This window comes from Eleutherodactylus coqui, chromosome 1 (assembly GCF_035609145.1).
Source record: "Eleutherodactylus coqui strain aEleCoq1 chromosome 1, aEleCoq1.hap1, whole genome shotgun sequence".
NCBI classification, from domain to species: Eukaryota; Metazoa; Chordata; class Amphibia; order Anura; family Eleutherodactylidae; genus Eleutherodactylus; species Eleutherodactylus coqui.
The window spans coordinates 516,214,868-516,240,712 of NC_089837.1; the positions used below are offsets into that span (position 1 = coordinate 516,214,868).

Below are 25,845 nucleotides of genomic sequence, written 5' to 3' on the forward strand. Positions count from 1 at the left end.
AGCAGAAGTATAGGCAGACCCCAGTAACATTTCTGTAGCAAATACTGTCAAGCGACATACTGTCATCCCCCGTCTCCTGTTCCAATCAGAATAATCCTCGGATCACCAACACTTCTGAATTTATTAATGCTTATGACATATAAATATTGTATTGCTGAAGAAAAGTGTCCAGGCCCCTCTTGTACTCTTTTATTTAATTCGCCTTCACCATGTCCTCATGCAGAAATTTCCATTTTCTCACTGCTCTTACAGAAAAAAAAACCTCTTCTATGTTGGTGTAGAAACCTTCTTTCTTCTAGATATAGAGGGCATCCTTTTTTTTTACTGTCAGAGTCCTGGGTATAATAGATCATGGGGGAGATCTCTGTATTGTCCCAATAAATTTATATAGTCATTATTTCACCCTCAGGCATCTTTTTTTCTAAACTAAATAACTCCAATTTTGATGTAGTACAGCACTCCTCCAACTTAAAGAAGAGTCACCCCTGGATAAATATGTACAACACCAGGAGGTATAGGTTACTGGGTGATCCTATAACTCATTAATTGGTGGATGATTGCTCCCTGTGCATGGTGATATTAATTGTATTGGGGTTTGTAACAATAATTGACCACTAAATAGTAGCGTTAGTTGTACTGTGCATGAAAGAACTAAACAAGTACATGTGGTATGACTACGCTTCTGCCTGAGGCTTCACATGTTCCTGCTTAACCAGCACTCATGTACTCAAAACATAAAATGGAAAAGGTACAAAGATCGCCGGCAGACGAACCTTTTCTCCCGCGCGGGGAGATACTCGCTAGGATACTCGCTAAATGCTCGATCAAGCAATTGTCCTTAGCGAGTATGCTCGCTCATCTCTACACACTACATTTGAAAAAAACCCTCCCAAAACTGACACGTTTTTCATTGTAGATTTTGAAATAATATTTTATGTAAAATGTTTGGCACAGAACTCACTCATCTTAAGGTATTTTAAAACTGTTATTGGCATAGCTAATTTTAGCATTCTTGTGTTCCAGGTTTCAAAACTTTGTGATGGAATAACATATTATACTGTTATTGAATAAAGACAACTATAAAGATCAACATTACCAAAAGCAACACTAAATGGGTATAAAACCAGGATACACTAACATGAGGATCAGCTTAGGAAATGTCTAGAGCATAGGAAAGATATTGCTCAGGCACTGGAGCGATGGGGGGAAAGCATGCCAAGTAGTCTGATTAGAGAGGAGATTGGCAGGGGAAGAATTAGTGTGCACCGGCCATCTAAGAGACCAAGAATCATAGCGTGCAAATCCCAGTGGAAGAAGGACACTGAGCAAGAGAGCAGCAGCAGGAGGAGAGCAGCGTGCTGGCCATGTTATTTAGCTCTAGTTCATGGATTGTGTGCAATTTTTTCTGTTGCCTTTTATTACTTGGCATCCTAATATGCTGACTGTGTGATATAATTGAACCTGGTCTGGCAATTCACATCTTACTGTTTACGTAGCATGTACTTAGTAAGAAAAAGCAAATACTAAATGGGATCCAGGATGGAACATTAAGTTCTAGGTGTTTTATTTTCTACTGCGATAAGAAATCTTTCTGACATTTATGTGGTTGAGGAAATTATATATAAGCCATATATACACAGCATTCTCCTTTCTCTGACCACTGTCTCGCTATGTTCAAGTCGTCCACCATTGCCTTCATCACTACAGAAGTGACACAACATAGAATGATGACCATCTTGCTGCTTGTGTGTCTATCGCTTTGTTTTGAAGTCTTACAATCTCAATTGCTGGTAAAGTGATTTATTTCTCAAATTTTGCACTTTAAGCATTGCATATTTGCATTTATGTAGATATTTCAGACTTCTATATTTGAATACTCTCAATATTAACAATAGAGAACATTTATTACAATAAGCAAAAGAGCAATATAATATATCTACAGTATTTACCTGCCAGATATTTGCTGGTGAAGTACATTTTGCTGAGCAGTTAGGCATTCCAAACGTACCACATGCCTATTGTCATATAACTCTTTAACATTTAATTTGTTAATATGGAGCCACAAAGAAACATGTTTGGATGGTAGAAACAATATAGTAAATTTGTTGAGGGGTACATGACAGCACGGGGGGGGGGGGGAAATGAGAGATTCAGGTGGGAGCTCAGTTTATTGCATTTAGGCATCTTTATACAACTTCTTAGACTCCATGTGCATCTGGCTAATAATGCTGGAGGGGTCCAATGAGCGCTTCCCTGGTACTAACAGGAAGCAAATGTGTGCTTAATATGCAGAGAATATAACCCATTGATTTCATGCAGCATGTTTTATTTTTTATGCACATTCGCACAACAAAAGTCCCTATATAAGTGTATACCAATACCCGCACAATTGCACAAAATTCTGCACAATCCCACTAAAGAAAACACACCAGGAACTAAGTAGACCTTTAAAATCGAGCCGTGGCTGTGTCCAGCTCCCAGGTGAAATTGACCAGTGAGCGCAAAAAGTACAGTAATATGTACATATATTCATGTAAGGCGGCTCTTATGCAGAATTGTGGTGCATTACCAGTAATAAATGTGCCCCAATATCAACAATTCTCCCTTACAGTGTGTGAATGCAGAGGCCATATTTACACCTTGTGTCAGTGATATTTTGCTCCAAAACAATGTCTAATCAGTTGTGAGATTCATGTATCAGCCATTTCCACCAGAAATAAAAGGTAATTAGTTCCTTGCATGTTAGGTTTAAAAACTGGAATATAAACTGGGTGTGGCTTGCTGCTTGGCCATTTATCATTTGCCGCTTTTTAAAAGTTAAATTTTTGCACTATCTTAGTCCAATAGATGGTAGGCATACAAATTAGAGAAACATCTCCTAGACATTGTTCCTGTGATGTCTGCGCAAAGTCAGCGTGTGCACACCTGCACAGAAGTGAGTGTGCATAGACTTATTTCTAAGGGAGTGAGAGCACACAGCCTTCTGAAAAAGTCAAGCTTTCTGCCTTCACTTAGGGCTACTTCTGATAGACGTATGCATAACTGTGGACACCTCAGTACAATGAATTTGCTTCATGAAATCAATGGGTTTGCTCCCATACCCATCAGCATGCTCTATGGTTGTGCACATCGATGCACCAGAATCCCCATAGAAGTCTGTGGCAGGTGCAGAAATGCTTGCTCAATGCTTGGGCAAATCACAATATGCAATGCAATTCCATGAAGAAAAAAACATCTCGACCTTCTTTGGTTAAATATACTCTTAAATCACAGCAGGGGGTGTCCCACGCCCCCTGTGAACATGCACTATGTATGCAGTAAATACAGTAAAATATGTCAATACTGCATGAAAAGCACATAATTCACATCGCAAATATATTGCAGTTAGGTGCATGAAAAAATGGATACGCCAATCTGAAGGAGCCCTTGGGGTTGTTGTAGACGTGCAGGTTATCGTTTGATTGAGAGAATGACATAAAAGTTAGCTTGTTCTCCCGTGCAGCTTGTTCAGACAGGCAGATACATCATTGGTTCATTTAAATGAGAACTCATTCAATTGTTTACATTCACTGTATTAAGGGAATGAGAACAAATGATTTTTAAACCAAGCGATAAGTGAATGAGCCAACAATGATTTTTATTCTCAGCTGAGAGCTGCCCCTGTTACAGCTGTGGCAGAGGAGAATGTTTTGTCTACTATATGTTCTCAATGGGGTCAGCGCTGCTGCCGCCGGCCCCATTGAGCGCATATAGAGAAGAGAACAGGAATCGCAGATCGCAGATAGGTGCGATCTACGATTTCTGTTCTATAATTTATCGGACGAGCGCATAAAAAGCGCTCATGTGTCCGATACCATTGCAAAGCAATGGTTTTATAAAATCGCCGGACGCATGCGCAAATCGCACGAAAAAACGCCCGTCTGACTGAGCCCTTAGGCTTCTTTCACATGAGCGCATATCGGCCGTCTGTTTCACAGACGACTGATATATGCTATGTTGTTAGTGAAAAATCTGGTGAACAGGCGCACAAATGAAGCACTTGATTTGCGTGCCCGTTCACCAGATCTTTTTACTAATACTTAGCGTATATCGGCAGACATGTTTTGGGGCCGAAATAAAAACGCCGGGTGCTATATTGGCTTGGCCGGGCATTTTTACGTCTCACAAATACGCCCATGTGATCTGAAGCATTGGAATCCAATGCAAAAGATCATAGTGCATATCAGCCAGCCGTAAAATCAACGGCCGATAAGCGTGCATGTGAAAGTAGCCTAACTCTGACGGTGCTGGAAGAAATAGAAAGAGACTCAGGAGGCAGGACGACATCTCCATCTGCTAGACCAAACACCATCTATAAGGTGTGAGTAGAATTAAAAGGGCCATCCATGTTCCTTTGGGAAATATGCAAATAGAAAGATGGAACAATACCTCTGCAGTGCCACCTATTGGAAGACAGCATTCCTGCAAAACCTTGTAAGACTTTTTAAACATGCCTTGTAACAATAACTGAGAATTGTGAGCCAAAGCCACAACTACCACCTCTGTACGCCTTTCATTAGCCTAGTCAGAAACCTGCTGCACACTAATGAGTGGCAATCACCCCAAAACAGCTGTCTGTCATTGTTACAAAGCTTGTTTAAAAAGTCTTACATCAACTTGTAGGAATGCTGCCTTCCAATAAATGGCATTGCAGAGGTATTGCTCCATCTTTCATGAAAAAGGCACACTTCTACTATATCTGTGGGCTCAGCACCAGCTACTCTGCCTCACTCATCATGTCGAACAATGGTGGTTCCATGGGGTCTGCCAGCAGGGGGCACTGCTGATCTTCATGTAACAACAAGGCCAGCAGTAAGTCCAAGATGTTTCATGCTCCAGCAGCCAGAGCCAATGGAAATTATTTATAAAAGCTCGTTTGTAAAACACCTCAGCAACATGCGGTAGATTTGATAACTTTATGGAATCCGGGAGGTCGTTCCTTTTTCTGGGAGTCTTAAGAACAGCCTTAATTGACAAGTGTAAATTGGTTTACTTCCTCCTGTGACATTAATATGAAACCTTATAAATATATTCACTAAACATTTATTTCCTGTATTTTACATGTAGAAGTGTGGAGATCCGTGTATATACAGTGATGATTGTGAGAGCCGGTGTTGCTTCAGGGATTCCCCTAAGGGCTCTGGGAAATGTGTCCTAAAATCAACACCTTATGTGAGATGCTACGGCCCGGTGAGTACCTGTAAGCCGCTGTTGTACTGGTTCCTCCTCCCCGCACTCAGCATAATTACTCGCTCACATTGGCTTTAACCTGTCAGATCCCCATCATTAATTTTCCAATATGATACTCCATGAGGCAGAATTCCCACTTTATGACCTACAGCTCAGATTGGCATATTATTCAACAGAATTTCAAAATAGTGCAGATTTAGCTGTATATTCGGGTGCGGAATCTGTGCCCAATTGTGCAGTGATATTTTACCATGTGAACGAGTCCTAAGGGCCCTCTGTCTGTCTCTTTACATTTTCTTAAGTAACTATTTTGCATTGCTCATAAACCCGGAGCATCTTATGAGAACTATACATGGAGGGGTTACCATTTATTTCTATTAGAAGTACGAGGTTAGCAAAATTGTACGTCCCCCAACTCACAGGGCTCTGAGGGCATTCTGCTTCTCCAAATTAAGAGCCGAGATGAGAAGACCTGGAAGTTTTGTTCCGATCATCTGTTCAACTTTTAAAATCTGCACCAAATGTCTTTTGTTGTAGATTTTGGTACATATTTGCAAAATTTGTCCTGCATGTTGTCCATCCCCATGCAATATGTTGGTGTGTATGTGCCAAGATAGATAGCACAGCCTGCAGTTTTACTTGCATTACAAAAAAAAATAAAAATTGCTGGCGATAGTGGCTCAATAGACGTTAATAGGCTAGTGGCATTGCATTTCGCACCTGCGCAGAAGCCTCCAAGACATATTCTTAGGCTTATTTGCACACCAAAATCCCCATAGGAGCCTATGAGGTGCACGAAAGTGCACATATGTACGCATAGGCATGTGCAAAACACTGAGCATACTGGAACTCTGGCACCTTGTAAGGCTAATAAGCCTTTTAAATCAGGGCGTGACTTCTCACCCATGGGAATGAGCTATGCCTGTGCAAATTTAGCTTGGTATTTAAACTCATGCTGATTCTTCTGAATCTCCTATTAGTTTATTTTTATTTTTTTCTTTTATTTTCTTTTTTAGATGCATGTGTAATTTTTTGCTATACTGAGTTTACCAAATATCACATTGTGTGGCTAAATAAATACAAAATAAATGTCAAAATGTATTTAAAAATGTACTTAAAAAACAAGAATCTAGGGCTTATTCAGACAACTGTATATCTGCTGCAATTTCACGCCTGGCCGATATACGGTGTCCCTCTCTACAGAGGGAGGAGGCTGGAAAAGTCGGGAGCAGTGCACTGAGCTCCTGCCCCCTCTCTACCCCTCGTCACTATTTGCAATGGGAGGGGTGGGCAGAGCTAAGTCAGGGAACTGTTTTCACTGTCAGTGAAAACCTGGCCGATATACGGTCGTCTGAGTAAGCCCTTATATTGTAGAAGTGACGAATAGCAAAAAGACCCATCCAGTATTACAGTAATCATCATAGCCCATATAATCATCTCCATACTGTCACTGAACAAATTCCACTATACCAAGAGCAATATCACCAATAATAACACTATATAAGGCCTAAATATTCCCGTCACACCATTGATTACGTATTACACCACATGATCACCACAGTGATAAATACCAACATACTATCACTGAAAAAAGAACACCACAAAGATTAATAATAATCAGTAACAACACTTTGAGGGTCGGATAATACCCCCAGACTGTGATCACATAATATCATTATAGTGTTACTGAAAAAAATACTGCACAAAAAACTATATTACATCCCATTCAGTGACCATATAGTGGTAAATATTAGATCTACACAGATGTTTTGCAGGCCGTATATACGATTACAGTACTGTTCTCTCTAGTGATCACAGGTGATATCCCCTTTGACTCTAGTTGTTCGCTTTCCCTTTTACTTCATCTGGCCCAGATAGTCATGACGACTTCTTCCAGTTGCAACTTCTCTCTACAGAATTTGACACAGAGATTTTTGACTCCTCAATTTTCCAGGAACCTAGCTTTGTTTCCAAACGTCTATATAATCTTCCCATCCCTAGTGCCCCAGGTAGTAGTAATGCACTTGAGGTGACCAACGTAGTATTAGTATCCCATTTTTTGTGTTCTTTCTAGGCCCCATATAGCAATTGCCACTTTTTGAGTCCCAAACACAATAAAAGAGCCCCCACTCGATAATATTACCTCTAAAAAGAATTTCCACCCAGTAATAATGGCCCTGATAGTCCACTGCCAAGTAATAATGGCCCATATAGGCCAGCAATCAGTAGTAATGCTCCATATAGGCACTCACTCAGTAATAATTCCACATGTAGGCCACCCATTTAATATTAATTATTATTACCCACATAGTGATTATTAATCACCCACATAGACACCCAATCAGTATTAACCCCTTAGTGTCGACCCCATTGCCTTTTTATGTCCTGCCTTAGTGGGCTTTAATCCTAGAGGACGTAAAAACATGCATCCTCTTAGGAATAAAGCTCCGCAGACTTTGGACATGATATCTCCATGATGTTGGTGACCTGAGGTAGCCAACAGCATGGAGCTGTCATCCCGGGCTGTGAGGAGCCACCCCCCACCCCCACGGCAATACAATAGCGCCAATCACATTAAAGTAAATAAACAGTGCAACATAGATGGAGTTTCAGCTCCCCTCACAGATCGCAACCATGAGGGGGACTGAAACTTCTTACCTAGGTCCTTGGCAATGCCCGGTGATGTCTGGCGCTGTACCGGACCCTTTGCCGCCTTCTGCGTATGTGCGCCAAGGGAAAAATGGTGACGCATGGGCACAAGCCTGGATCACACAGGGAGATCTAAAATTTCCTGGCTCACGGCCAGTACTCTATGATGGTAACAATTAACACATGCCTCCAAACCGTCTCGGATCCTGTGGTACAGTCTTGGATTTTGGGGGTTATTCCTCCATACCAGGAGGAATGTCAAATGTCCTGCTCATCACTATATGGACAGTGATGATGTCACCAGCATGTGATAAAATGGGGCCAAAGTTTTATATAGAGGAGAAGAAATTGGGCAATGCTGCAGTTATCACCCTCTTGCGTTCAGGCCAGACGAGGTTTTAGCAATATTTCTGTCTTTTCTGGGGCTGAGGGGCGTGGTGTCACTGTAGGTAGCAGAGAGACAGGAGAAGTCACCGGGGACCGTGGTGACCAGTACCCGGGTCCGTGATCACCGTTAACCAATCGTTAATGGCGGCCATGGAAAAGTTGAAAAAAGTTGAAATAAAGTAAAAGTTTCACCTTCCCTCATGGATCCAACCTATAAAGGGAGGTGAAACTATTGACCACTGTCCTCCGTGATGTCTCATGGCGATCTGCACTCGCCGCTGGCTTCTGCACATGCGTGCCAAGGAAAAATGGCGGCGCATGCGCTGAAGCCCAGATCACCTGGGAGATTTAAAATTTCCTGTCTCCCAGCTGGCTACAGATATAGCCAGGAGACAGGAGATGTCAACGGGGACTGCGGTGAGTGGTCTCCGGGTCTGTGATCACTGCTGTGCAATTGATAGCAGCAATCATAAAAAAAGTTTTTAAAAAGTAAATCAAGTGAAAGTTTCATCTCCACTTACGGTTACAATCCATGAGGGGAGATGAAAATACTCCCCTAAAGCTCTCCAAGCCCCCAAAAGTGGAGGTAATAACGGCCGATCTGCGCATGTGCTGACAAAATGATGGCGCATGTGCAGTAAAAGCTAATGTCAAAGTTGCCTTTAGCATAGTAACCTGTCACAGCTATCCATGTCATTTGTTTAATAAATATGGGACACGGTTAGTCCTGGGTATCTCTCTCCCCTCACTGAGAAAGATTTGTGAGAGGATTTTCAGAGAAAAAACGTGTGCCATACAAAAAAAAAATGTAAAAAATAAAACAAAACCTGTGTCACCCCATAATCACTGCCCCTCATACACTATTCACTCCGCCATATCCACATCCGTTTTTTGGGGGGGCAGTTACATTATTTTTTTTTCATTCTGTCTACCTCATCACCCCGTCATCATCGCCCCTCATACCGCAATCACGATGCTATACCCACGTCCTTTTGGGGAGGGGGTTACATTAGTTTTTCATTTTGTCTACCTCCATAGAAAAAAAATGTCCAAAATGGAGCGCAAACATTACAGCACAGAGGAAGTGTACGTCCTGTTGTTTGACAGTAGCTCTGGTAGCGATATCACAACCCAGTAAGGAGTTGTTTTCCGACAGCAACAACTCTACCGCTCGCCCCATGGAGGTTGAGGAAGGTGTTGGGCCAGTGGGGCAAAGTAATGTGGTGTCTGCCACAATGTGGAGTTCTGCCAATTTATTTTCACCCCACATCTACAAATTTACTGTGACTCCTGGTGTCAATAGGGACATTGCTAATTTCACCCCTTTTAATGTTTTTTTTTTCCATTTATTCATCAGCGACAGCATCCTAGAACGTATTGTCCAGCAGATTAACATCTACACAGGGCAATATATTACCCCACATCTGTATATATTCAAGGACGTGGGCCCCCATAAATATCCCAGGGCTACAAAAATTCTTGGGAATTGTCCTTTTAATGGGACTTGCTAAAAAATCCTCCATACGGTCCTATTGGTCCACTAGCGCCGTTCATGCGACTCCTGTGTTTGCATCTGTAATGCTCCACCAGCAATTTCAGAATACAATGCGGTTTTTCCATTTTGCCAATAATGCACAAATGCCCCCCAGAAATGACCCAGAGTATGATAGATTATGAAAATTGAGGCCCCTAACTATTTTATTTCAATATTCCTTTAAAAATGTTTACACTCCAGAAACAAATTGTCTGTGGACGAGTCGCTTATGAGCTTTAAAGGCCGTCTATTATTTCACCAATTTATACCCTCAAAATCCGCTAGAAATGGTTTTAGGCTTTATAAAGTTTGTGAGAGCGCAACAGGGTATACCTGTGATTTTTTTAAATTTATGATGGCAGAAACCGCCATCTAAATCCCCTTAACTGCCCGGAAAATATCGGCAAAAATGGAAAAATCATGTGGGAGCTCATGGACCCAATTTTAAATAAGGAGTACCACGTTATACTGACAACTATTACACCAGTCTCCCAGTTTACAAAGCATTACACAACGCAGATACAGGGACCTGTGGAACTGTGTGCAAAAACAGGGTGGGGTTCAAATAATTCCTGCCGTCCAGATGCGTAGAAGGGGGGGGGGGCGTCTTGCATGATGGCAAATGACCCCCCGCTTGCCATAAAGTGGCATGACAAGAAAGACGTGTACATGATCTCCACTGTGTACACAGACACCTGAGTTCCAGTAAGGAAGAGGGGAGCTGCGACACAGAAAAGAAAACCTGTCTGTGTTACGGACTATAATACATTTATGGGAGACGTAGATCTGTCAGAACAGGCACTTCAACCGTATCTCGTGAAATGCAAAACCAGGGCATGGTATTAAAAGGTAGCGATCTACCTGATGCAGATTGCTACATATAATGCCTACGTGATTTATAAAATATCTCTGGGAACGCTGAGCTTCCCGCAGTTCCAGGAGCAGCTTGTAGAGCACCTTTTATTTGAGACCACCGCACCTCAGGATGCATTACAGTCTGAAGAGGCGCAAAGGCTTACAGAGCACAATTTTCTGAACCCCATCACTGAAACTGCGGGCAAAAAATACCCTACAAATAAGGGAGGAGGGGGGATACCCGATTTTATTGCCCCATGTGTCCGTCCAAACCAGTTCTCCGTAATTACCTGTGCTTTGAAACCTACTATACAGTCCTACATGATTAATTTTATTTAATATATGGAAATGCCAAAAAAGGAAGGGAGGTGGGGATTCTTTTTAGGGGGTCATCTTTTTTTTTTTTTGCAATGGGGCCTGGAATTTATTCAGTTGCACCCTGAAATCCAATGGGTGTTCCCTTCATTATAGGTCTCACCATGTGTTTATTAAGCAGATTGGGGCTACAATAGGTAAGTTTCTAAACAAGAAACAAATAGGGGTATCCATTTTGGGGTGCAATTGTTCATTCACATGTGTGCTGTACAAAAAAAACTTTTTATTAAAATGACACAATCATAATTTTTTTCCTTATGCTCTGCTTAAATTCATTCATAAATTTGGGGTAAAAATATGCAGTACACCTCTATTTGAATTTATTAAGGGGTCTAGTTTTCAAAATGGGGTCATTTGTGGGCGTTCTCTATCGTTTTGGCTGCTCAAGGGCTCTACAAGTGGGCAATAAGGCCTAAAAGGCTTTCAAGCAAAATTTCTGTTCTGAAAGCCACCAACTACTCCTTTCATTTTGGGGCCCGTTGTGCATCCAGACATAAGATTAGTCCAACATTGGGTATGTTTCTGAACACAGGACAAACAGGAGGATCCATTTTGGGGTGTCAATCCTCATTTTTATGTGCACTATAAAAAAAATATGTCTTTAAAATGACATATTTGCAAAAAATATACAATTTTATTTGTTCTCCTCTAAATTGCCTAAATTCCTGAAAAAAAGCTGTGGGGTCAAAATACCTATGACCCCCCCCCCCTCAGTAAATATATTAAGGGGTGTAGTTTTTAAAATGGGGTCATTTGTGAAGGTATCTATCATTCTGACACCTATGAGCCTTAGCAATCTTGGCTTGGTGTAAGAAAGCAAAGTGTTCGTCAAAATGCTGAAAAGAAATGTTCAACTTGTATGTCTCCTTTAAAGGAAAAACAAAAGTTTTTCAAATGTGCATTTAGAGTAAAGCAAACAGATGGAAATATATATTATATATAATCAAACATTTCTACAGCATGTTTGCACATATTTGAGATATTACAGTTGAAAATGTTTTTCTAAATTTTCCCAATATTGGCACTTTTAATAAATATACAAAAATTATATCGGTCTATTTTTACAATCTAAATGAAGTACAATATGTGGCAAAAAAACAATGTCAAAATCACTTGGATACGCAAAGCCTTTAGGGAGTTATGCTATGTTAATTGACACATGCCTCAAAGACCCCCCCCCCCCTCATTAATATTTTCTCACAGGCCCCTATATAAGCTCCGATTCCGTAATAATGCCCCTCATAGGCCCCCATTCAGCAGTAATGCCTCGTATATGCCACATTCAGGAATAATCCTGCAAATAAGCTCTAGCACCTCCACTCAGTGGCAGAGCACCACATTGGCCTCTGCCCGACACTCAGTAGCATTTTCCCTCATAAGCCCCACACTCTGCAGAGTTGTCTATCATAGGCCCCAGCTCGCACTCAGTAGCAATTGTTCTTATAGGCCCAAGCCCCCATTTCATAATAGTGAACTTTGGACGTAGTAAAAAAAAAAAGAAAACAGTTATACTCACCTATGTCGCTCCGGCCAGCCTCTGCAGTCATGTCTGCAAAGCTCACATGATCAGTGTATGTAGAGTTAACTGGTGAGAAGTACAGGCATGGATTACATAGGTAGAATGGGAGGAGCAGTATTGTTGAATTATTTATTAGATTTCACAAAACAATCTCCTCCTCTCCTCTAGCCCATGACCCTAATGGCTCACTGGGATTTCTCCCGATATGTTGAATGACCAGTCAGCCGGCATCTCCAGAGCAGGGCACGGTTTGCTTGCAGGCAAGGCAAAGGTTCCAAATGCCAAGAAAGTCCCAATCGGACACGTTTTTGGTGATCATGAAAAAAAAAAAAAGATGCGTATGTGAATATTTTGAGGCTGGTAATACCTCATCAGGTTATTAAAACTGAAATTATTAGCATTTTAAATAAATAAAAATTAGATTGGCAGACCTGAGGAGAGATAAGTAGGAAGTCCGCATGTTCCTGACTGCCTGCCATACATCCGCCGCCAGGGCTGAAGGATATTTCTATGGGGCTCCTTCCTAGAGACTTCAGTGACATAAAGCAGATTTGGCATCTTTCCCGGAAATCTGGAACGTCGACTCTTTTCTGGGAGGCTCATGGAAGAGTTGACAAGCATGTAATAATCTTCACTAGGTCATGTGACATAAATGTGAAACATTCTGAATTCATTAAACATTTATTTTGTCTGTTTTATATTTAGAATGAATCAAATCGATGTTTTTACAGTCACCAATGTCATAGCGGGTGTTGCTTCCCTATGGGCACAGCGAAAGATGCGACATGTGTACATAAATATCCAGAATCCCGGAAATGTTTGGGTCCGGTGAGTACCTGTAGCCAGCTGTTGTCCTGGTTTCTCATCCATGCACACAGTATAAGGTGATGTTTACACGGGTTTTAAGTTGTCAGATACATGTTGGATTTTTCCGACATGGATCTGTCAGTTTAATCTCTGTTAGAATATTGCGGTTACAGTTTGGCACATGCACACTTGGATTTGGCACCTGTCAGTGGGGTATATACCCTTATGCCCATTGCATGTGGTTTCCGCCTGATTTTCATTCTTTTTACCACAATGTGGATTTGAAGATCTGCATATAACCACTTCACTGAATTGGACCTTAAAATATAACTTTTAATCATAATCTTTAAAATTTAAACTTAGACACATATAGTACAAAAGAAAAAACAAATCTGTTCTTAATATTAAATATAAAACAAAAAAATATATATAGAACATTGCGGATAAAAATCCACTTTAAATCACTCTCACTTGTTTACGTGAGCAGGTTTTGTCAGTTAGTATGTGGATCTGTTATGCACTAACCTAGATTCATCTTATTGTAATGGGTGCCACTAAAGATTTGGCCCAAGATCCACTTAAGATCACTTCTCACTTATCTACGTGAGTAAGTGTAATCAATATGTGCATAGACTAATTTTATACTGTCCCAAATACTATTAAAGATTAGCCCAAAATCAAGAAAGACCATAAGTGATTTGTCTCAAAAACTCCGAGGCATAAGGGAGTTTTATTATATGTAGCACTTCGTCTGAGAGAGAGAATAGTCAATACTCAGATCATCACTATAGCAGAAAGGGTAATATTTGCTACATGGGTATAAATCTAGGACAAGTACAGACAGCGCCTGTCTGAAGGGGGCGTAGTAAGCAGTGACAGTGCTTGAATGAGTGCTTCAGTTGCTTCATTCTAGCAGATCAGTGGGGTCTCAGCATCCGCAGCACCAGCGATAAAACACTTGACATGTCAAATGATTTTAGAGAGTGCACTTCTTTAGGGGACATAAATGTGAAATCTACTAAATGAATAATTTTTCCTGTTTTACGTTTAGAACAATGAAGATTTATGTTATTCTAGTGAAAACTGTAATAGCGGGTGTTGCCACAATACAATATATCCCTGGATATTTTCTATATGTGGCCCAAAAAAAGAAACTTGGAAATGTTTTGGTTCGGTGAGTACCTGTTACCAGCTGTTCTATTACTCTCTCCTGCATACATACAGTATAAGGCCTCATTCACAAGAGCTTTAAAGTGTCAGATTCCACTTTGTTTTTTCCAACATGCATTTGACAGCTCAATGCACTGAGGCAAACAGCAAAATTATACCCCCCTCCTCGAAAACCACACTACTGATGACAAAGAAAAGAAATAGAAACACTGACTTATAACTAGGCAGAGTCCCTCCTGCTTCTTCTGTCATCCTTGTAGATATTCTCTTTACCTTCACAGATTCTTTCTGAAGGTTCTGCGTGGAAAAAAAGGCACAGGGTGGCGCTATGCCCCAGAACAGTCCCCAGGGAACACTTGGTGGCCTATGTTCTAGCTGTGGCTAATGCTCTGGCTTGGCATGTGGGTCACAGACTGGATCTATCATACATGATACACGCCTGTAAAGGTTTTGTTAAGTAGTTCAGAACAGAAACAGCAAATGTCCTAAAATAAGAGTTCCCACAGTGGTGGGAGCAAGTACTGCATGTCATCACTGCCAGCCTGTAATCAAAGACTGATGGGCAGCCACCAGGGCATCGGCACTGCATCATAAGAACATTTTCAGCTTTGCTTCGTTCTTTCTTATTTTAACTTGAAGTCAGGTAGGAACTTTTCAAATGTTGATCCATGAGGTATTTGGGAGAGGTGAGGGTGGAAACAGCCTGAACTGGATGGGCATTAGTATTTTTTCAGCTTATACTACTACATTACTAACTATTGAAAACCGGTTTAATAGAAATTCACTGCCTTTTTAGTGTTTTATGAAACTTGTGGTGTAACGGTTAATGGCCATATCTCTAGTTGTCTAATAGGCAAAAGAGCTATTTGGTCTATAGTAAAGAAAGGGTTAATGACCACATTCCTGGTGGTTGCAGGCAGTGAAGGACACATCACTGGTGGTCTAAGGCAGATAGAGGGTTAATAAGCAGAAGAACTTTGGTAGTCTAGAGCAGAGAAAGGGTTAATGGGCACATCATGGGGATTTAGGATAGGAAAGGAATCAATAATGAAAGAACTACAACTCCTAGCATGCCCAGGTTATTGTTATGCAGCATCAGAGAATATTACAAGAACAGGGGTATAACATAAGAGAATTATAACTCCCAGCATGTCGCTCTTAATTCTCAACCTATAGAAAAACCATTACATGCATAATTTACCCACTTTCTCCTCCATATAAGGCCTAATTCACACGGGCTACAAAATCGCACAACTTTGTACGCTACAAAATGTATGTATGTGAAGCTCATGCTTTCCTATGGGTCCTTACAGGCTCATGTGAAAGAACATATGTGCGTTTTTGTAGCAATAAAGAATTGTGCTATTTTGTAGCCCGTGTGAATAAGGCCTTAAACTTCGGCCCCGTTGTATCACATGATGGTGATGTCATCGCTATTCCTTTAGTCAACAGTATTCCTCTTCACTGAATGGGATATTTAACATTCCTCCTGGGATGGTGGGACAGCCTCCAAAACCCAGGACTGTCCCACAGGATCCAAGATGGTTGGGAGACATGTGTTGATTATTGTAAAGCTCTGCTCCTTTATATAAAGTTCTGCCCCATTGTGTCACATGATGGTGATGTCACAGTTTTTTCATTTAGTATTTTTCCTCTCCATTGAATGGGACATTTAACATTCCTCCTGGGATAGTGGGATAGCCTACAAATCTTGGCGAGCCACAACCTAACCAACCCACACCATAGAGAGCTACACCTCGATAAACCAACACTATGATGAGCCACGCCAAAATAAACTGTGCGTGGTCAAGGATGAAGTGTCCCTAATTGTAGCCATGGAGTGCACAAATATGGTGCAGTTTGGACCCACCACAATACTTATTATTGAACAATATGGGAAGGGAAGTAAATGGCCAGACAAAAATATGTAGCTAAAAATATATAATTTAGAACTCTGCTATTAAAAAGTGAAAAGGAACAAAGACAAGTTTAGAAATGCATTATAATGGACTTGCCCAACACCCCCTGGAGTGGATGAGTTGGTTTGGCCCTGAAGCCCTGGATATTGGTAAAAAGACCCCAGTGAGGGAGTGGAAAGTTTGATATAAAAGCAGGGGGTTAGACGACAGCACAGAGAGCCTGCAGCACATGGGATCTAAGGGGAGCTGCCCTGTCAGCTGGGCAGATATTCTCCTACAGCCCAGAGAGCTGCTTCATACTAGCTGTGGCCAAGTAAGTAATACCTATCAGTACCCTATATATGTATACATATTTGGTGCAGAGTGTAAGTATTGTAGAGCAACAGATCCTTTACTTTGCAATCACTTTCAGTTTCTCTGCAGAGCTAGTGATCTCAACTCTGCTGATTGTTTATCAACACACCAAACAAAAGAGAACCAAACAAACAAAAGGGGAGTAATTTCTTACCGGAAATTCTTTTTTCCCGAGTCATCCTGACGGCAGACATGGAGGTTGCACCTTGACCTTGTAGGGACAGGAAGCAAGAGACTTCAAAAGGCTCCTCCTGCCTCCCATTCACCAGTGTCTTCTAAATTACTTACATGGACATGTCGTGGTTAAGCAAGGAAGATTTTTATTGCTCCGAAACAAAATTAACATGGTTAGTTCTATTTTGAACATAAACAATAAGAGGGTAGCTTACCCGGCTTAAACAAAGGAAATATGCACGAATTTTCCGCATAAACAAAGAAAAATGTCCAATATAGGAGCCCCTGGGCTACTGGCTCGCGCCCACACAGACGTAGGTACCACCGTGTGAATTTTCGGGAGGGAAATACGTGCCGTCAGGATGACTCGGGAAAAAGGAATTTTCGGTAAGAAATTACTCCCCTTTCCCGGCGTCATCCTGACGGCAGACATGGAGTATACCAAATTAACTCTTAGGGAGGGACCACTGCTTGCAGGACCTTTCTCCCGAAAGAGAGATCGGAGGAGAGGTCCGTATTCAGCCTGTAGTGTTTTGTGAAGGTATGCAGGTTGGACCATGTGGCTGCCTTACAAATTTGATCCGGCGTCGCCATGGCCCTCTCTGCCCAGGAGCAGGATACTGCCCTGGTTGAATGGGCCTTGAGTCCTTCAGGAATAGCACTGTTGCCGGAAGAGTAGGCCTGCTGGATGGTGGATTTTATCCAGCGGCTAATGGATCTTCTAGAAGCCGCTCTTCCTCTGCCCGGCCCCTGGAATTGGACAAAAAGACAATCAGCCTTCCTGAAAGATGAGGTCTGCTCTAGGTAGCATAAAATGGCCCTCCTTACATCCAGGCTATGGTAGTCTCTTTCCCTATCATTCTGGGGATTTTGGCAGAAGGAGGGAAGAATAATTTCTTGCTGCCTATGGAATTTTGAGGCTACCTTGGGGAGAAAGAAGGGGTCTGTTTTTAATATGACCCTATCATCCTGGACTAGTAGGTAGGGTGTTTTGCAGGATAGGGCCTGGAGTTCACTTACGCGTCTCGCTGTAGTAATAGCTACCAGAAATACCGTTTTAAATGTGAGGAACCTAATTGGTACCTGATCAATAGGCTCAAAGGGGCTTTTGCACAGACTTTGGAGGACTAAGTTTAGGTCCCATGGGGGGACCGTACTACGGCTAATTGGTCTAATTCTTTCCGCCGCTTTTAAAAACCTGCGAATCAATCTATGTTCCGCCAGGGGTTCATCTAGAATGGCCGAGAACGCTGATACCTGTACCCTCAGGGTTCCCGGTCTCAGGTTTCTGTCTAGACCATCCTGGAGGAAATCCAAAATCTCCGCCACCGAAGTATCGAGATTGGAGACTTCCAGCCCTCTCCAGGAGGAGAATCTTTTCCAGATCTTATTATAGATCGCTGAAGTCACGGGCTTTCATGACTGGCGTAATGTCGCGATGACTCTGGAGGATAAACCTTGCCTTATTAGCGTCTGTTCCTCAATATCCAGACCGCTAGGTTCAGCCTTTCTGAGTTGGGGCACAAAACTGGGCCCTGCACTAGAAGGTCCTTCCTGGATGGCAGGCGGATTGGCTCCGTGATGGCGAGCTTTAGAAGTACCGGAAACCATGTCCTTTTTTCCCAGTGTGGGGCGATCAGGATCAGCGTAATGTTGCTCTGCTGAACCTTCCGAAGAACTCTCGGGATCAGGGGTATGGGTGGGAAGGCATAAGCCAGACTGAAGTCCCACCTCTGGGAGAAGGCGTCTAACCCCTCGGCCCTGTCCCTTGGATCTAGGGAAAAGTAGGCTGGGCATTTTGAGTTCTTGCTGGTCGCGAACAAGTCCACCTGTGGACTGCCCCAGGTTTCCGTAATATGATGAAACTCCTCCTGGTTCAGGGACCATTCCCCGGGGTCCAGGCGTCTTCGACTTAGGAAGTCGGCTGTCTGGTTCTGGGACCCTTTGAGGTGGACCGCTGTTAGGGATTGTACTGTGGTCTCGGCCCATCGGAAGATCCGCGCTGTTAGTCTCAGCAGGTGAAGGTTTCTGGTGCCTCCCTGGTGGCGAATAAGTGAAACTGCAGTCATATTATCACAGAAGATTTTTACATGTTTCTTCTTTAAGATGTCTTGGGTTCTGTGAAGTGCTTCCGAGATGGCCCTAAGTTCTCTGAAGTTCGATGACTGGGCACGCAACGTCGGCCCCCATTCGCCCTGGAGTAGGCACTGCCCTACTTGCGCTCCCCAGCCAGACTGGCTTGCATCTGTTACTACGGGGATGAAGGGTTCTGCCACCCATGGGGACTCTGCTTCAAGGATGTCAGATGACCGCCACCAGCGGAGGGACCTTAAGACAGCTGGAGACATGGGCATTCTCCTGTCCAGAGAGGTGGATCCCCCATCCCAGTTACCCAGGATGGATCTCTGTAGTGTCCTAGAGTGCGCCTGGGCCCAAGGGATAATGCCGATACAGGAGGTCATGAGGCCCAGGAGCCTCATTGCATCCCTAATTACGATTTGCCTTCTCTGGCCGTCCTCCTGCGCTGCCAGTCTAAGACTCTCCTGTCTGGGTGGGGGTAAAGACAAAGTCTGTGACACTGAGTCTATCTGTACCCCCAGGAAGGTCTTCCGCGTCTCGGGGAGAAGGCTAGATTTGGGGAAGTTGACTATCCACCCCAAACTCTGGAAAAGGGAGATTACTCTGCTAGTATCGTCCCTGAGGACCCTGGGTGAGGAAGCAACCACTAGGAAGTCGTCCAGGTACGGGATGATATTTATACCCGCCAGATGGAGATGAGCCACCATCTCTGCCACTATTTCAGAAAATATTCTGGGAGCCGTGGAAATGCCAAAGGGTAGGCACCGGAACTGAAAGTGACGCACCCTGTTCCCTATCTTGATGGCGAACCTTAAATATTGGTGATGCTCCGGCAGGACTGGGACGTGATAGTACGCGTCCTTTAGGTCGACGGTACTCATGAAGTCCCCCCTTTTGATCAGCGTTACCGCTGACCTGACGGTCTCCATTTTAAATCTTTTGTAGGCAATAAATTTATTCAGGCCCTTCAGGTTAAGAATCATCCTGAAATTACCATTTGGCTTTCTGATCAGGAAGAGAGGCGAGTAGAATCCCTGGCGCTGCTCTACTGTGGGGACCCGGACTATCGCCCCCATTTGCAGCAGCTTCGAGATTTCGTCTTTAAAGATATCCTGCAGGGTTGGGGATTGTGTGGGGGTGATTCTGAAGACATTGGGGGGTCGGGTGAAGAACTCTATTCTGTACCCCTGAGCTATGAGTTGCAAGACCCACGGGTTGTCTGTAACCCCCTGCCATTCTCGGGAAAATTTCAGTAGTCTACCCCCCACCTGGCACTCTTCTATGGGGGTAGGGGTTGTTTTAGTCTTACCCCTGCCGCCTTTGGGGTAGGACCAGCGTCCCGTCTCCAGCATATCACCCCTGCAATTTGTCACACTTACGGTTTGCAGGGCTTCCATCTCTGGTTCCTTAGTAGTCATCATGCTAGGTAGCGATAGACAGGACCAGCCAGACAGATAAATCCTTCCCTGAAGGTGTGCTGTCAGTGGAAGCTTGCCGGAGGGGGTTTCCATTTTTAAATCTCCCGCCATTTCCGGGTTCTCCGACGGCGTCTGACGTCACCGCGTCACGCTGCGTCTTTTGGCTCCGCCCCCCGACGGCGCATCATTGGCTCCGCCCCCTGCCGCCGCGCGGGGACGCGCCGGCATGCCTGGGGGAGAGAGGCATCTGAGCCTGTGGCCCGCCGCTCTCCCCTGCCGAGAAAACGCTGCACGGAGCCGAAAGGAGGAAGGAGGGGACTCAGGGACCTGTGGTCCGCCGCTCCGACCATTGCGGTGGTGATCCCCGGGCGGTCAGACCTGTGGCCCGCCGTGCTCCCGGACCGCGCTGACCCTCCGGAGGGGAGGTAAACGGGGAAGCAGCCCTGTGGACCGTCAGCCCCGCTTGTCAGCCAGATTCCGTTGGAAAGGTGAGGGGAAGCGGCCCTGTGGACCGTCAATCCCGGTGTTATCCTGTAGCTCCCTGGAGGGAGCACCTCTTGCATGTCCCTGTAGGGACAGGAAGCACTGGTGAATGGGAGGCAGGAGGAGCCTTTTGAAGTCTCTTGCTTCCTGTCCCTACAAGGTCAAGGTGCAACCTCCATGTCTGCCGTCAGGATGACGCCGGGGAAAAACAGATAATAAGCAGCACAAACCTTTCAAACTGAAGTCAGTGAGGCAGACATGGAAAGCTCAAGGGGTAGTGAACCAGCGATCCTGACAGAATCCAATATAGAGATAAGATAGAGAGATTAGGGCATTTCGACCCACTTGGGTTCTTTGTCAAGCATGTCCTATCTTTTGTTAGGCGCACAAATTCAGCGTGCCTAACATTCTCTCATGCGAATGCTTCTGGAGGAATCTATTGGTTAATATAGCAGTGTGTTCTGCTATACTGCAGATGGGCATCGCCTATGTGAAAGAGGCCTACCAGCAAGCATGCTGCTTTCTTTGTACGCTTGGGCACTGACTGACCCGACATGCTCTATGTGCTGTGAACTTTACCCGTACTTCATGCCAGGGCCACCGGTCCAAACATTTTTGGTAAAAAGTGAGTGAGGTGGATTTCGCTAGTTTGTTTCTAAAGGTATGTTGTAGTAGGACCACCGAGTGCCCCTGTAAAATGTTATGCATCTATAATAAGGGCCATGTACCACCATAAGTCCACGCTGAAGTGGAAGTCCTGCTCGGTGAACATGTTAGCGTACACCAGAGAGCTTGAAGTCATTCTAGTATGGATTAAGCATTACTCCAACCCCAGCATACACAGACATATTTCCTCTAACACCATTAACTGATAAATATATACTGAATGGTAACTTTGTTAGAGACCTCCCCATCACTACCACCATCTACTAGCACATTGGACCCCTTTCGCCTTGAGAACTGCAGCGATTCATTGTTATGTACAATCCATTGGATGAAACTCTTCTGCAGGAATATTGGCCCATGTGGGCAGAAGATCAGCTTGAAGTTCCCACAAATTAGATGGAAGTGCTGACATGCTCTCGATTTTCTCGTGCCATGATTTCAAAATAGTTCCATGAGAGGGTGTTTACATCAGATTAAGACCTTATACTGTCACCCATATAAAAAAAGGAAGCATGTGGTCACTGATGGGTTAATGTGTTTTTGGCAAATGAAAAAATCCAGATGCCTTTTTCATAAAGCTTTTTATCCAATTTATGGTTTTCCTATAGAACTTCCACAGAAAAAAGAGTGCCAAACAGACTTCATACACACAACGTCTGTCTGAATGTTCAAGGACGCAGTCAGAGGGCAGTTGTCGAGTTATGCGTGAGAATCTTGGACTCACCTCCCAGCGGACAGCACACAGATGCAGGTCCATGTACTGTCTGAGCGGCGGGTAGCGGACATTACAGACCAGAACAGGACATAGGCCACGTAAAATAGCACTGAAGTGAATAGCCTTATTGGCAAATAGGTGTCCGTGTGCCGTGAAATACATGGACAGCACACAGATGGGAAAAACGACCGTCTGAATTGTCCCTAATAACCTCTCCTACCTGGTGTGAAGTAATAATTGTGGCCGATCTCAGGAATAACAACAATGAAACAAACCTTATAAAAGAGGGAATAAATGTGTTTTTAATTATAATTCTCTTTATATTTAGGATGATGGAGATTCCTGTGCTCTAAGTGAATATTGTAAGAGCGGGTGCTGCCAATTACTGACAAAAGGTACCTGTAGACCAAAAGCAAAAGAAAATGAGGAGTGTGACCCTGAGGTGAGTATCTGTAAGCGGCTGCTATTCTGGTTTCTCTATCAGGCGTATTCACACAGCGAAGAACGAGTTGTACTTGAGATTCTCGTAGGCAGTTTGCATGGCAGAGCACACAGACCCCCATACACATGCTGTGTGGGACCCCGCAGCTTACATGTCACATGATTGTACAAGACTTGTATAAAAATGGGTCATGCAGAGATTTATCAAACTTGAAGTGACAAACTGAGTGGGGAAAAGAAAAGTGTATCTTATCTTGGATCTCCAACTGGAGCTGTGGGGTGCTCGTACACAAGGCAGTGCTGTGACATGAGCTTTTCGTGAAAATTACCACAATTTTGGATGCACCGTAAAACCTCATTCCACCTTTACAAGCTGTGTGCCCAAACATTGCATTGACAAGCTGCTAAAAGGACTTTATCAAATCCTTGATTTTAACATTCAAGTTCTATACGAGTTTGAAACTGACAAAACTTGCACAAGACTTCACCCCATTAGGGCTCAGTCAAATAGATGTACTTTCTATCCATATTACAGCTGTATTTTTTATGGACAGTATACAACACCATTGATTTGCATTGGTGGATTGAAAATAGTATATTTGATATGCATAAAAACTAGAGATGAGCGAGCACCAAAATGCTCGGGTGCTCGTTACTCGGGACGAAATTATCGCGATGCTCGAGGGTTCGTTTCGAGTAACGAACCCCATTGAAGTCAATGGGCGACCAGAACATTTTTGTATTTCGCCGATGCTCGCTAAGGTTTTCATGTGTGAAAATCTCGGCAATTCAAGAAAGTGATGGAAACGACACAGCAACGGATAGGGCAGGCGAGGGGCTACATGTTGGGCTGCATCTCAAGTTCACAGGTCCCACTATTAAGCCACAATAGCGGCAAGAGTGGGGCCCCCCCCTCCCAAAAACTTTTACTTCTGAAAGGCCCTCATTATCATGGCATACCTTAGCTAAGCACCACACTACCTCCAACAAAGCACAATCACTGCCTGCATGACACTCCACTGCCACTTCACCTGGGTTACATGCTGCCCATGTCGTGCTTAATACAGGTGGGCTTCGGCCCACACTGCATGCCCCAGTCAGACTGGGGTTCTTTACAAGTGGAAACAGATGCATTTATAATTCCCTGTGGACCCACAGCATGGGTGGGTGCCAGTAAGCCACCGGTGGTACATAGAAATATCCCATTGCATTGCCCAACACAGCTGAGGTAGTAATGTCGTGCTTAATACAGGTGGGCTTCGGCCCACACTGCATGCCCCAGTCAGACTGGGGTTCTTTACAAGTGGAAACAGATGCATTTATAATTCCCTGTGGACCCACAGCATGGGTGGGTGCCAGGAAGCCACCGGCGGTACATAGAAATATCCCATTGCATTGCCCAACACAGCTGAGGTAGTAATGTCGTGCTTAATACAGGTGGGCTTCGGCCCACACTGCATGCCCCAGTCAGACTGGGGTTCTTTACAAGTGGACAGATGTAGGTTAAACTCCGTGTGCACCTACAGCATGGGTGGCTCCCTGGAACCCACCGGCGGTACATAAGAATATCCCATTGCATTGCCCAACACAGCTGAGGTAGTAATGTCGTGCTTAATGCAGGTGGGCTTCGGCCCACACTGCATGCCCCAGTCAGACTGGGGTTCTTTACAAGTGGAAACAGATGTAGGTTAAACTCCGTGTGCACCCACAGCATGGGTGGCTCCCTGGAACCCACCGGCGATACACAAAAATATCCCATTGCATTCCCCAACACAGCGGATGTAACGTCAGCTGTAATGCAGGTGGGCTAAAAATTCATTTGATTACACTGTAGGCGAGGGCCCACAAAAATTGCTGTATCAACAGTACTAATGTACATCCAAAAAATTGGCCATGCCCAACCAAGATGGCAGGTGAAACCCATTAATTGCTTTGGTTAATGTGGCTTAAGTGGTAACTAGGCCTGGAGGCAGCCCAGTTTAACGAAAAATTGGTTCAAGTTAAAGTTTCAACACTTTTAAGAGCATTGAAACGTATAAAAATTGTTTAGAAAAATTATGAGTGAGCCTTGTGGCCCTAAGAAAAATTGCCCGTTCAGCGTGATTACGTGAGGTTTCAGGAGGAGGAGCAGGAGGAGGAGGAGGAATATTAGACACAGATTGATGAAGCAGAAATGTCCCCGTTTTGGATGGTGAGAGAGAACGTAGCTTCCATCCGCGGGTGCAGCCTACGTATTGCTTACGTATCGCTGCTGTCCGCTGGTGGAGAAGAGAAGTCTGGGGAAATCCAGGCTTTGTTCATCTTGATGAGTGTAAGCCTGTCGGCACTGTCGTTTGACAGGTGGGTACGCTTATCCGTGATGATTCCCCCAGCCACACTAAACACACTCTCTGACAAGACGCTAGCCGTAGGACAAGCAAGCACCTCCAGGGCATACAGCGCGAGTTCAGGCCACGTGTCCAGCTTCGACACCCAGTAGTTGTAGGGGGCAGAGGCGTCACGGAGGACGGTCGTGCGATCGGCTACGTACTCCCTCACCATCCTTTTACAGTGCTCCCGCCGACTCAGCCTTGACTGGGGAGCGGTGACACAGTCTTGCTGGGGAGCCATAAAGCTGGCAAAGGCCTTGGAGAATGTTCCCCTGCCTGCGCTGTACATGCTGCCTGATCTCTGCGCCTCCCCTGCTACCTGGCCCTCGGAACTGCGCCTTCTGCCACTAGCGCTGTCGGATGGGAAGTTTACCATCAGTTTGTCCACCAGCGCCCTGTGGTATAGCAACACTCTCGAACCCCTTTCCTCTTCGGGAATGAGAGTGGGAAGGTTCTCCTTATAGCGTGGGTCGAGCATTGTGTACACCCAGTAATCCGTAGTGGCCAGAATGCGTGTAACGCGAGGGTCACGAGAAAGGCATCCTAACATGAAGTCAGCCATGTGTGCCAGGGTACCTGTACGCAACACATGGCTGTCTTCACTAGGAAGATCACTTTCAGGATCCTCCTCCTCCTCCTCTTCCTCCTCCTCAGGCCATACACGCTGAAAGGATGACAGCCCAGCAGCATGTGTACCCTCAC

At 44.1% G+C, this 25,845-nt stretch overlaps 1 protein-coding gene across 1 annotated transcript in view; it reads left to right on the forward strand.

Moving 5' to 3' along the window:
* Positions 1-1,668: 1,668 nt before the first annotated feature.
* LOC136614717 (uncharacterized) overlaps positions 1,669-25,845 on the forward strand; it is a 35,632-nt gene continuing 11,455 nt past the window's right edge. The window contains exons 1-5 of the mRNA XM_066594129.1: positions 1,669-1,790; positions 5,107-5,229; positions 13,254-13,376; positions 14,407-14,529; positions 22,662-22,775. Coding sequence (XP_066450226.1) covers positions 1,671-1,790; positions 5,107-5,229; positions 13,254-13,376; positions 14,407-14,529; positions 22,662-22,775 — 603 coding nt within the window. The 5' untranslated portion in view covers positions 1,669-1,670. The remainder of the gene's footprint in view (positions 1,791-5,106; positions 5,230-13,253; positions 13,377-14,406; positions 14,530-22,661; positions 22,776-25,845) is intronic.